At 39.0% G+C, this 12,124-nt stretch overlaps 2 protein-coding genes across 3 annotated transcripts; both read left to right on the forward strand.

The window, feature by feature from the left end:
* Nucleotides 1-2,745: 2,745 nt before the first annotated feature.
* Nucleotides 2,746-6,709, forward strand: LOC5521918 (F-box/LRR-repeat protein 20). Of its 2 annotated transcripts, XM_032367148.2 has the most exons (3): nt 3,333-4,537; nt 5,333-5,572; nt 5,950-6,709. In XM_032367148.2, exons 1-3 carry the CDS (start codon nt 3,558-3,560, stop codon nt 6,248-6,250), a joined length of 1,521 nt encoding a protein of 506 aa, XP_032223039.2. In that variant the 5' UTR covers nt 3,333-3,557; the 3' UTR covers nt 6,251-6,709. The 2 variants fall into 2 exon arrangements, with proteins under 2 accessions (XP_032223041.2, XP_032223039.2); XM_032367150.2 differs by lacking the exon at nt 5,333-5,572 and having other exon boundaries at nt 2,746-4,537.
* Nucleotides 6,710-8,462: 1,753 nt separating this feature from the next.
* On the forward strand, nt 8,463-11,897 carry LOC5522033 (trace amine-associated receptor 1). Its single transcript, XM_032367151.2, has one exon. The coding sequence runs from the start codon at nt 10,270-10,272 to the stop codon at nt 11,356-11,358; it is 1,089 nt and encodes a 362-aa protein (XP_032223042.2). The 5' UTR covers nt 8,463-10,269; the 3' UTR covers nt 11,359-11,897.
* Nucleotides 11,898-12,124: the final 227 nt, after the last annotated feature.

Genomic DNA, 12,124 nt, shown 5'->3' on the forward strand with positions numbered 1-12,124 from the left:
TTTTTCTATGGACGCCGGTAAGAAAGCTTTGAATAAAGGACCGACGCTCTTTGACGTGTCAATAACAATCCCCCCACTTCCCCCCCCCCCCCCCCCCCCCCCATCCCGCTATCTCTTCAACCGCCAAAAAGAAATCCAAATCATTAGAAGACTCAAGACAAGAGTAAATCCCAAGTAAATATCTCCGTCAGATATCGAAAGATCGGTCGCTAAAGGAGATGAAAAACGGTTGCCTTTATATTGCCGTGAAGAAAAAGTTGTACCACATCTCACACGTTTGTCAAGGAAAATAAAAACGTCAGAGTAGGTATAGTACGCTGTTGTAAATAAATTCTAAAAAATAAAAGGAAAATAGAAATAAAGAAGTGTCAAACATGAGATACACTAATGAATTGGGAAATGAAATAGAAAATGTAAACAACACTTTCAAATACTATATAACAACTATGTAAATCATACCTGTTATGGCAATTCAAGGATTATTGTATCCTACTCTCTTTGTTTTTATATGGCTTTTTTTGCTAATATTTTCTTAATCTCCTCGCAAAATATAACCAGTCCCAATTTCTTGAACATTTCTTTTTTGTGTGAGACCCTTGGCTTTGGCTCCTATATGGACGCTGTTGTCTTTATACGTAGACCGCATTGCGTGACCTCATCTCTCTTCCCAGACTCCATAGCGCGCCCTCTTTTTTACCTCTCAAAAGCTCTTTTCTCTGGGTACGAGTCTGGTAGAATAGCTAACAGTAGTTTAACTCTATAGTGATCAGAAGACATTAGAATACATCAGAAGACAGAAACTTAAATGTCTTCCATGCTACATTTGGAAGTACATATCAAAGCAATTCTAACATGTTCAACTCTCTCTCCCTGAGTCACTTGGGCATATTTGCCGTTCTAATATTATTGCACGAGATATAGTAGCTAAAAAGCGTATATTTATGTATCTTTATGCAATGTTATATGTTTTAATGACAGATTACATCGATTTATTTACAAGCGATCGAGATCTTGAAAAAGAGTTTGACTCAACAAATACTGTAAGTCGACTTTTCCAAATTAGTTTCAAGCAAAAAAAGTATTGAATAATGTTTCACGTTTTTAAACTAGTTTAACTTTGCGTAGAAGGAGCATATAATATTTGCAGTCACTTCTGATTATTACCTTAAATTTATATATATTATTTTAGTTTAGAACAGATAAGCAAGACATTCTTGTTCTTCTACGATCTGAAGAGACTAATTATGGTAATAATTTCAACGATATATTTCTAGGCTACTATTTTATACGGTGTTATCTAGACGAAAAAGGCCAGTTAAAAATAGATCATCAAGTGACAAACCCAAAACGTTACTTTACTCAACGAATTCTTTTGCGACCCGCTTGTGCGCGCTCGCTTTTGAGCATCTGATATCATCTTAGTCCTTAGATCACTCTAGTTGAGCATATGCTTATCACAAACCGCGGCGATTAGCACTGATGGCAGCCTACGCGAAGCGGACCTAAAAACTAAGTAGGAGCAGGTAAAAGTATATATTTATCATAATTTTATCAGCATTTGTCTCTACCACATTATGGTCACAAAATGCGACCGGAAATCTTATTGGACAAAAGGAATACCCTTCTTAATAAGTGGAAAAGAATGAAAAGGAGAGACGCACAAAATATTTAAAAACCTAAAACATGATTGTTATAGTGTGATTTCTACCTGCTGATAATCGCACTTGAGTAGGGAGATGGATAGTTGCCGACACGATATGATATTTCACAAACAGGTGAACATATTTTAGTGCAGAATTTCGCTTGAATTTGAATTATAAAACAATTATGTCAATTTTCTTTGATGTGCCCTAAACAACCCGATCCTATAAACAGATAAAAAGAGTGTTGTGCTCTCAATTCAACGAGATCCTGCGCACGAGTTGCCTGGGATACCTGGGATCTGCAACTTGTTTGTGTGACATGTATGGCAAAGAGTTTACTGCCTACTTTGGAGATGATATATATATATATATATGTATTACAACTGACAAAAAATCGCACATTCTAGAATAGCGCGCACTATGGACAAAAAGAATTTATATATCTCTACGGCGACGACCCCGCGGGTAGAAAGACTTAAGCCGACTGACCTTCCCTTTCCCTAAGCTGAGCCTCAAAGTTACACTTATCTATAAGTTGTACCTTTACATTACTAAGACCTAAATGATTGTCGCAATGAAAATGTTGATAGATAAGGTCATCCTTAGTTTTTTCACTACCCGGTAATCTAGGGTGTTATTTAACCTGCTTTTGTGATTATTAAAACGCTTTCTAAAGTATTGATAGTTTTGAGTCATTCTCTTGAATAAAAAATCTTCGCCCCGGTTTTTCCTGATCTCCTAAATAACTCTGGGAATTGTTGAAACGTCGATAGAAATGCTAGAGCTACACGAATCTTGAGTAATTCACGGTATGTTTTCATATTAATAAACATTAACTTTGAACGCAAGGTGAAATACCAAAAAACAGGCTTCTTAGGAAAATAAAATCTGCGCCAAAACTCTTGATACCTCTACACCTATTTTTGGACCAATTAGAATACCAAAACGCATTACAAAATAAACCCTCTTTCCTTGATATAATCACCCCTCCCCCACTTGTCCAATGTTGGTCCGATAGCAGGATGTCCACTCTCTAACGTGGCCCACTTGGGATCTCAACATTGGACCGGGGGGAGAGGGGGGGGGGGTCTCGTATGTTGACGGGGTCTTGGCCGGCCGGATACAAATTTTTGACTTCGTATGGCAAATTTCAAAAGGTATCAAGTAGTTTTGGTGCGGAATGTAGATACTTCGTGTAAGAAAAAGATTGTGTAAGGTCGGAAAAAAATACACAAACAATAACGCATGGGCTTCCTGGGCATTGCGCAACATTACAGATTTCTCGGGGCGACAAAAAAAAAACAGTTGCATTTTATGACTGGGGCTTGTTTTCGAATATTGGGAGCGACGCGAGTGAGCGACGAGATGCGCTGGGACGAGAACAGATATTCGCACCCTCTCCCCACAAAATTCCCAATATTCGAAAACAAAACATTTCCTAATAACCCCGAATGAGAGCAGGCTAGCAGAAACTAGACCTTATTTTTCATGATGAATTATTTTAGTAAACGTACAACTACTCGTTTGTAGAACCACTGAAGTTTTTCGTACCAGTACGAATCGATAATCGCGCTCCCCTATAAATGAAGAAAACCAAACACAGACCTGAAAAAAATTATATTGCTAGACTTTGTATCGTGGTCGCTTGATTTAGGGTGAACGTTTATGCCGCTTAACCTTTGCAAGTGAATTGTAATCAACTGACCATGTGCTCAGAGAGCACGTCACAACAACAACAAAAATACCCAGAATACACTGGAACAATCCCTGGTGTATTCCAAAGACGTGGGTAGCCTGTGGAAAGAACTCCAAGATGGCGGCTAAACATTGTATGTTGTATTACCGTCTTTACAAAGTGAAAATACACACGAAGTCTTCTGTTGATAGAAAAGGCAAATAGATGTGCAAAAGTAGATGGAAGAGATATCCATCTGCCCAACTGACCGAGAATTATCCGAGAAAAGGGAAGATTCCTTAGCGGAACACGATGGGCCACATTTATCGTATTCGAAGAGAGAAAGTGATGAGCTTTTGGAAGATTTCGAGGAAATTATACATCTAGACGAAGAATATAAGGTAACGAAAAGCAAAGGTATCGAGAACCGCAAAAGCCCAATCGGCTCCTTCCAGAATCAAGACAATTATTGTCAAGAAGATGATGGCGGTGATGATCATAATGACGACGCTGGCGTCGCTGATGCACGTGATGCAGTACAGAGTAATGTGTTTGATTTGTTACCCGAGGAAGTTATACTCGAAATTTTAAGCTATATACCTCTGAAACAGCTGTACACAAGCATACCATTTGTTAGCAAACAATGGTACGCGAATGCAAAGAATCCCTTATTGTGGCAAAAACTCACATTTGAAGAAACTAAGCATCTAACATTGGGATGCTTTATGAGTATTATAGAAAGTAGATGCCCATTGTTGAAAGAACTGAGCTTAAAATGCCGAAGTGATCTGTGCAGCTTGGATTTTCTAACCATTGCCAAGTCTTCCCCATTGCTGCAGAAGCTCAGTCTGGCATTCTGTAGCCAAGGCAATATAAGAACAGCATTACAAAGCTTTACAGAATTTTGCCCGCAATTACATTCCATAAGCTTAGAAGGCTGTGATATAAACCATGATTGCATTCATACCTTAAAAAACTTGTGCTTGAAGTACTTAAACGTTTCTCACTGCACAAAGCTTGTGGATGAAAGCTTGATAGATTTGTCAAAACAACACCCTGGTTTGGTGTCTATCAATTTTGATGGTGTGCAATGGATAACAGACAATGCTGTGCAGGTTATGGTGGCAAACTGCTGGAGTAGTCTTAAGTATTTGTGGCTGGATGGGGCTAACCTTTCGGATGATGGTATAAGATTGATATCAAGGTGCCCTAAATTGAGGTATGAGTTTCCTTTAAAAATACCTTTTTTTCTTGTTTCCTGAGACTTACGTAGGATAAGAAGGGAGAAGTCTTATTTTAACACATAAAAGTGTTTTGTTATGTAGAAAAAATAAAACACATTTTTCCAAATTTCCAATGTCTCCTGGTCTGTCAGAATGTTTTTTTTTTCTATTCAGTTTCCACACGTACGATTGGGATATGCCCCAGCTTCATAGTATTAACAGTTCTGCTTAAAAACTCCCCCCAGCTATATCCCAGAGTTATTTTTGTTCTCTCTTTTCCCCACAAGCGTCTTTAATACATACCCATGAAATATTATGTCTTCATTTATACATGAATTGTGATTTCAAACCTTGAAATTCGTGAAATATACCATTCAAAATGTTAGTTGTCTGGCCACCATTAGTGTGTGTTTTGTGTTTTTTTTATTATATTGAAAATTACTGTAACTCAATGATGCATGAAACTGCAAAAATAATTGGTTTTGCTACTGTACCTCCCTATCAACCCTGTAATATTAAGGAAATATGCACCGGTTGCATAAAAGAGAAATGATGTGTGTGCCAGTTAAGGAGAATGAATAATGGGCTTCATACATGTAGACATGGCATTGAATTTGGCTTGGTTGAATGAACTTTAACACTTTTGTAATAGTCATTTCTTAAATTTGATAATTTGTTGTTTTTTTACAAAGCAAAGACACATGACTTTTACTTTTTATACTCAAATTTAAAGGTGGATATCCACTCACCCACTCTGTCCTCCCTTGGTAACTTCCTTTTTTTCATGGTAGACTGTTCAGCTTGTCATTTTGTGATGAGCTCTCTGATCATGCCCTGGTATGGATCCAACAAATGAAGAGCCTAAATTCTCTTAGGATAAAGAAAGGAGTGGAGTTTACTGCAAAAGCTTTGAGAGATCTTTTTGTAAACTTTCATCCTCAAGTCACAGACAGCTTGACAGGTCTATGCCACCTTACTTTGGCTGAGTGCTTAGCTCTTGATGATGACGGCTTAGAAGCAGTTGCAGACAGGTAATATCCTTAATAAGCAGTATCCAAGCCTCGACACTGCCATTGAGCACATCGATATTGTGACAACTTTTGAGTCTGGTTGTTATTGGATAGGATGATCCATTAGTGTGAAGCCCCATAAAGGAAAGCAGAATCAGAAGAATCGTTGAACACCTCTCTAAGGGATAGCAGTTGGTAGAATTTTATGCTCTAAAAGATTGGACAATCAACCCGTTTACATACATTTACATCATCACATCAGCTTTAATAGATATTATGGGTTGTCAAAAGTTACATTTGTTCCTTCATGTAACAATAGCTACTTGATTCACAAAAACGAAACACAAACAAACAAAATAGAAAATTAATAACAAAAGTGTGTTTTTAATTTTTTTCAGCTGCAGAAATCTCAAAACCCTCGATCTATCATGGTGTTGGGACATCACTGATAAAGGGCTGCAGTACATTATTCTTAACTGTTCTGAAATGCGGTACCTAAATATCTGTGGCTTACGTGAGGTGACCGGGGTGCCCCTTAGGCAAGTACCGTCCACGATGCCCCACTTGACAGAGCTTGATGCTAGACAGTGCAATAAGATGAGGGACGAGTTGCTGTATGAGCTGGTTGTGAAGGTACCCAAGCTTATAGTTATAGATTATTATGGTGACTATGTAGTCCCTGGTAACCCTAAGTGGTAATACTCAGGAGGAAGGATTAAGAAATGATCCATCACAGGCACGTACCCGGGATTGGCGGAGGAGAAGTGCGCAGTCTTAGGTATCACATGACAAAAGCACAGTATTTAAAGATTCCTTAATAAGGACCCACTTTTTGGCCGCCAAGGGAAGAGGGGGGGGGGGGGGGGTGGTGCGTACGCAACTGCATCGTTATGAATTATTAGAATTGTAGATACTGGATGTCTTTATGCTTTTTCTTTTGCTCTTAACAATTTAAAAATTCTTGTTTTTCTTTAGAGTCTATTTTTTTATGCATTTAGTATTGTGGTGTTGTAAAGTATATACAACAAAGAACATACAAAGTTTAAACATTGAATTGAACAGATTTTATTTATAAGGCTTCAGGCTGAATAATAACTATAAATTGAAATGTAATTTATAGCAAAGTACAATAGAATAAATGAACAGATCCGAATGCTATTTGATTGTATCACTTTCTTGAAGCTTGACGTTTTTGTTTGACTTTTGTTGCTGTTTGGTACGTACATATTTGTCGAGATAAAATTCTTCTTGTTTAAGAATGAGTCATCGACCGCCCTATTGTACTGGGTTCGTTTATAATTAATTTATTTATAATGGATTAATAGAATAATTAATAATGAGAGATATCTACATGAGAGATATCTACAGCACACCGGCGGACCAACTCTGCGCTTGGGCAATGTCCATAGCTCCACCGATCTCTTATTCACGCAGGTGTAGACAAATAGAGTAGAAAGCCCTCAAAAACATCTAGCCGATAAAACGATTGGGTTTGGGAGAGAACAAGGAGGTTATTTTACGAGCTTAAGGCACCAGCATGTTTCCCGCCTTTTATATGGACCAAATAACATGAGCCTTTCTTCAATGTTTGTAGCGAGCTTCACGTTGCTACCCACCATGTTTTTCCCGCCTTTTTGTCTAATCTATCATGACCCTATGGGTATTTCTCCTTTTCTTCTCTTGTTTGTTTGCGAGGTTCAGGTATCACGTGCGTAGTGCCACTTGTGTTTTCTCCATTTTACGCGTCATTTAGAGGGCACGCCTGGTTCAAGAGGGCTAGCGCGGGCTGATATAAGTGTTTCCTTTCTAGCTTTGCAAATAGCTCGCGCTGGCACTATTAGAGCGGGTGCCTCGACCAGATATAATGGTCTATTATTTTTTGTTAATTATTATTGCAAGTTGTACTAGCTGCGAACATATTAATTCAGGTTTTATTAGCTGCAAACATATTGGTCTGCCGAAATATCGTGTATTTAAGAAGCAACTTTGCGTTGTGTTGCTTTTTTTCAAAGTTCCCATTGTCCCTTTCTGTCGACTCAGGCCACGAGACCCGATGCATGCCAGCAGAATTAAGCTGTCCAGTGTCTTTCTTTCTACGCTTATATTTTCACGGAAGAATTATGACATGAACCTGTTAATCCAGAGCAATATGATCTCGTTTTTGTAAACTAACAAACATGGTCGTACTTTACGTAAATTTCATTTAAAAGTGTATTTGTTACGGACGATTAAGGGATTTGAGGATGGAATATGATGTCTACCAAGATTGTTTGTTTGATAGCGAAGTTGTGAAGTACATGCGGGGGAAAATCTAAACCTCATGTATGGCTCCGCGGTAAAAAGAGTCATGGATATTTTTAAAGAGGACGAGCAACTTCACACATTTTCCTGTTCCTTCAAAGACATGCGCGCACTTCGAAAATTAATGTGCGCGATATGAAATTTTGTCAAAATCGTTTTGACCTTAATAAGCAAAGTCTCTCGCTTCCCTTGATACTGGTTATGACCATGGGCTAAGCTTTAAACAACAATTTTTCGCTAAAAATAGATTTTGAGAGTATTTTAATTGACCATCTGAAAAAGAAATGCCATAAGATGTTTTGCTTCGCTATGATATTTAATCATAATTGTCTAGATGGAGAGATAGCTCCTGCTCTATAGGGCCATTTTGATTTTGGCATGCGTTTCGCCCATGTTTTGCCGCCCATGGGGTATTCATTATCTAGTAATGGTTCATATCCTTCACTTCTGATGGCTTTAATAAATTTTTCCTTCAAGATTAATTAAAATAGATTTCCAACTTTCCTGCTCAGGATAGAGAAGAAAAAAGATATAGTGAATTTTTATTTTTCTTCGTTAATGCCCCTACTTGCCACACGTGTCGCTCCCTCCAAAGATTCGTTTTTTTTTCAAAATTGGAAGATCTTCTCCTTCACAGATTTGACATTACCCTGGGTTGTAAGTGTTTGTGGGATTCCTGTTTATTTCAAAGTATCGATCCATTCCGCTTGTACAAATAAATATATGGCATAATAGAATGAATTCTAAATGTTCGAGGTAATCCGATACAAATTAATCTGATTTATTTGCATGTCGTTGCAAGTCTAACATCGCTCCTTCTTGATGCATATTGTTTGTTTTGCTTCCGGGTTTGAAAATCGTGATCTAGTTGATCACTTAAACTCCCCGTACCATGTTATCAATAGCGTGTTATAAAAGCTCAGCGTACGACAAATCTTTATTATCATTACACAAGGACGTGCGCCACGCATTTAACCATCCAGCGCGTAGATTAAAAGTCCCTGACGCGGGCCGATTGCTCATTATTTTTATCAACAACCGCGTGATCTTCCTGCTTTGGAAGGGTCGCTTTACCGGAATGGCGCTCATTTTGTCGGAGAAAAAAGCCCAATTTAAAGATCACCGCTCTATGCCCACATGAGCACGCAGCACGCGCCAGCTTCCCTTGGTCTTCCTTCCTTTTTTGTTTTCTACAAATCCATGTTGTTATTTTACAAACAATCACGTACGGAGTAGCTCATCCCCCTCCCTCCCCTACAAGAATCCCTGCAAGCACCTGTTTCATTGACGATTTAGGGGTATTCCAGTCGGTGAAAATTGCTAGCCTTGCTTTACGTATGTCGTGACGAAATAAAGGGATGTTCTGTAATATGTTTTATTTGTTTAGCTTTTTCACATTTAACTGAAAATAGGTGAAAACGGTCCACAACATTGGACATGGATTCCTTGTGAAAGTCGTTTTGACGCTGATTTCTAGTTGTTTCTGAAACAAATGAACACTTTTTTTAATTACCAATATCCAGATTTCATTTAGATATAATGGGAAACTGTATCTTTGGAAACAAAAAAAAGTCTAATGTAAGTGAAACTAATGGATCAAGATTTCTTGATAAAGATAATAATAAACGAAGTCACGTAATATAAGTATTGATCAATGAAAGACGAATATCATCGCTCTTTCCCTGACATGATTTTGCGCTAAATCTTAAGACGCCGTCGGTGTTCGAGGAAAGAGTAGCGCGCATAAAGAGCAATCGAACGTAATGTCAAGTTAAAAGGGAAAAAGGTTGATAACAAAATGTTCAAATCATTGTTCGAGCTGACATTTTGTTTTATTTATTATGAATACGGAGCTCCCTAGCGCCATTCTGGCGTTTGGGTGATTCTAAGTCTCTTGTTGGCGTCTTCAACGACTCTTAGGGCAAACACACGAACAGTTTTTTCACTCAGTTCTGTTTGCACATTCATCTCGGGTCTATCAACCCGTCTATACCATGGCCCTTTTGTTTGCCATTCGAAGGACTCGAATCTAAGTGAAACCTTATCTTAAGCAAAGCACTCCCAAAAGTGTCTCAATTATTGGAGCAATTTGCAGTAGGTCTAAAAACGTTTAGGAATATTCATCGAGTTGTATACTTACTGGCGCTCTCAAACGAAGGACCTTTTCGTGTCATAATCAACCCCGGAGGTACCTAATTTAAGCATTGTTTCTTAAAGTATAGCTTATTATTTTATTTACGGTGATGGAGTGAGCGAATCGGCTGGAGTTCATGGTTGTCAGGAAGCGTCGGCTTGGTTTGATTGGCGGACGTGATTAGCAGCATGGTTACATGCGCCATAAAAACTTCATCCCTCGCCGATTCGCCAGATCAGATGAAATCTAGCTGCAAGCACCGCACGTAGCAAATCAACGCAACATGGTCAACGAATCGGAGGGCGCATTTTTGGGCATCAACAATCGTAGTTCGAGTGAGGCATTCCCAGGTCGAGATCTACCGAAGATCTATGTTGTGAGAGGAATTATTAGTATTATATTGGCCTTTGTGACAAGTTTGGCTAACGGATTCGTTATCTTTCTATTTATAAAAGACCCACATAGGAAGATTCGGAACTCGCCTACGAATGTCCTTATTTCAAGCCTGGCGTTCGTCGATTTTAGCGTTGGGATCTTACTGGAGCCCATTAGCGCATTCTGGTATCTTACATACCACGTAGATAAAGCTGTGCCATTTCATGGAAGACACCTCGAGATGGCTGAGGCGTTTTTGCTCTTGGTTTCTGTATTCCACCTGTTAGGAATAACCAGAGACCGTGTCATGGCGGTTCTCAGCCCGCTACAGTACTCTCAAACAACCCGTAAGAAGTCCTACTTAGTGGTGGTCTGTATCTGGGTTTATTGCGTCGCCGCCATCATTTCTCTGCGCTTCATTGGCAAAAGCTATCTCAGGAACATCATCTTCTGTCTGCATATTGATATAGCAATTGTGGTTTCCGTGGTGCTTTTCGCCTGCGTCTTGTACTCACTTAGAAAACAAACCAAAACTCTGCAAAGCTTCAATGTGGACCGAACGGTCACACTCCGGGCAGTCAAGAGAGAGAAAAAGGTGACAAAGACTATGGGACTCATGCTAGCAGTCTTCATACTCTGCACTCTTCCTTGGTTCGTTATGATGCAAATGCTCCCCCTCTGCAAAACCTGCCAGCGTAACATGGATAAGCTTATATGGGCCTTTAAGCTAACATTTGTCCTTTTCCAAGCTAACTGTGCCCTGAACCCTTTTCTGTGCGCGTGGAGGTTGCCAAAATACAACGCCGCACTCAAGGCGATCTTCCGCTCGAGCTTTTCCCACCCGAGAAAGTGGTCCCAACAGACAACTTTATCATTATCTATGACCACCAGGAACTCCAGCTTAGTCAAGTTCTATAACGACGGATTGACGCTCAAGTCACTATCGCCCATTAACCTGGGAAGCGAGAACACTGTTGTGAGTCTAAATAGCGGATAAGCATATTTTTATTCGACAGCGCCATGAAAACAAATTAAAACAGCTTCACTTCTTCGCTCAGCGCTGTGAACACCTCGTTTTCCAGCATCTTGAGCAACTTCTGAAACACCTCATTTGGCAGTACCTAGAACCACCTTTTGATCACATTTATTTGCCAGCACCGTGAACTACTTTTCAAACAAATTATGGCACAACATGAACAATTCCGCAACACCTCGTTTGCCATTACCTTGAACAACATTCGATAGAGCGCAGTGAACAACTTCCCAAACGCCATTTGTCAGCAACGCAAAAAAAGGTAACTGGAAATTTTGTACTCGTTTCTTCTTCACATGAATGAGAATAAAGAAAATGTTCATTAAAAGTTTATCTTGTGAAAAAGACATTTTGCAGCAGATGTCAAAGCTTGTAGAAGTCTTATTTTATGAGTACAAAAAGGACAATGGTACAATTCAAGGCTTGGTCTGACATGACCTGATAAGTTTCCAGTGGGTGTGTAAAACCCTTATAAACGTATTAAAATCCTAGGCGACAAGTAATTGTCTTGTGTTTGACTCTATTGATAATATAATCTTGTTCAAACAGTAAATCGTGGGTGTTTTTCTCATCCAGGAAACAGTCAGATCTGGCTTGATATAAATGAAACTGCCAGGCGCCATGCTATTTTGCAAAATCCAAACTATAATTAAAAATATATATATTTCAGGGCCATACAGCTGTACTAAGAAATGAGAGAACACTGACAGAATATGTAGAAAAACTATAT

Source organism: Nematostella vectensis, chromosome 10 (genome assembly GCF_932526225.1).
Source record: "Nematostella vectensis chromosome 10, jaNemVect1.1, whole genome shotgun sequence".
NCBI classification, from domain to species: Eukaryota; Metazoa; Cnidaria; class Anthozoa; order Actiniaria; family Edwardsiidae; genus Nematostella; species Nematostella vectensis.

Excerpts from the sequence above, each read along its gene's own strand:
- LOC5521918 (XM_032367148.2), top strand. The coding sequence starts at position 3,558 with ATGGAAGAGATATCCATCTGCCCAACTGACCGAGAATTATCCGAGAAA. Across the intron at positions 4,538-5,332 it reads TCAAGGTGCCCTAAATTGAG|ACTGTTCAGCTTGTCATTTT; the intron begins GTATGAGTTTCC and ends TTTTCATGGTAG. Across the intron at positions 5,573-5,949 it reads TTAGAAGCAGTTGCAGACAG|CTGCAGAAATCTCAAAACCC; the intron begins GTAATATCCTTA and ends AATTTTTTTCAG.
- LOC5522033 (XM_032367151.2), top strand. The coding sequence starts at position 10,270 with ATGGTCAACGAATCGGAGGGCGCATTTTTGGGCATCAACAATCGTAGT.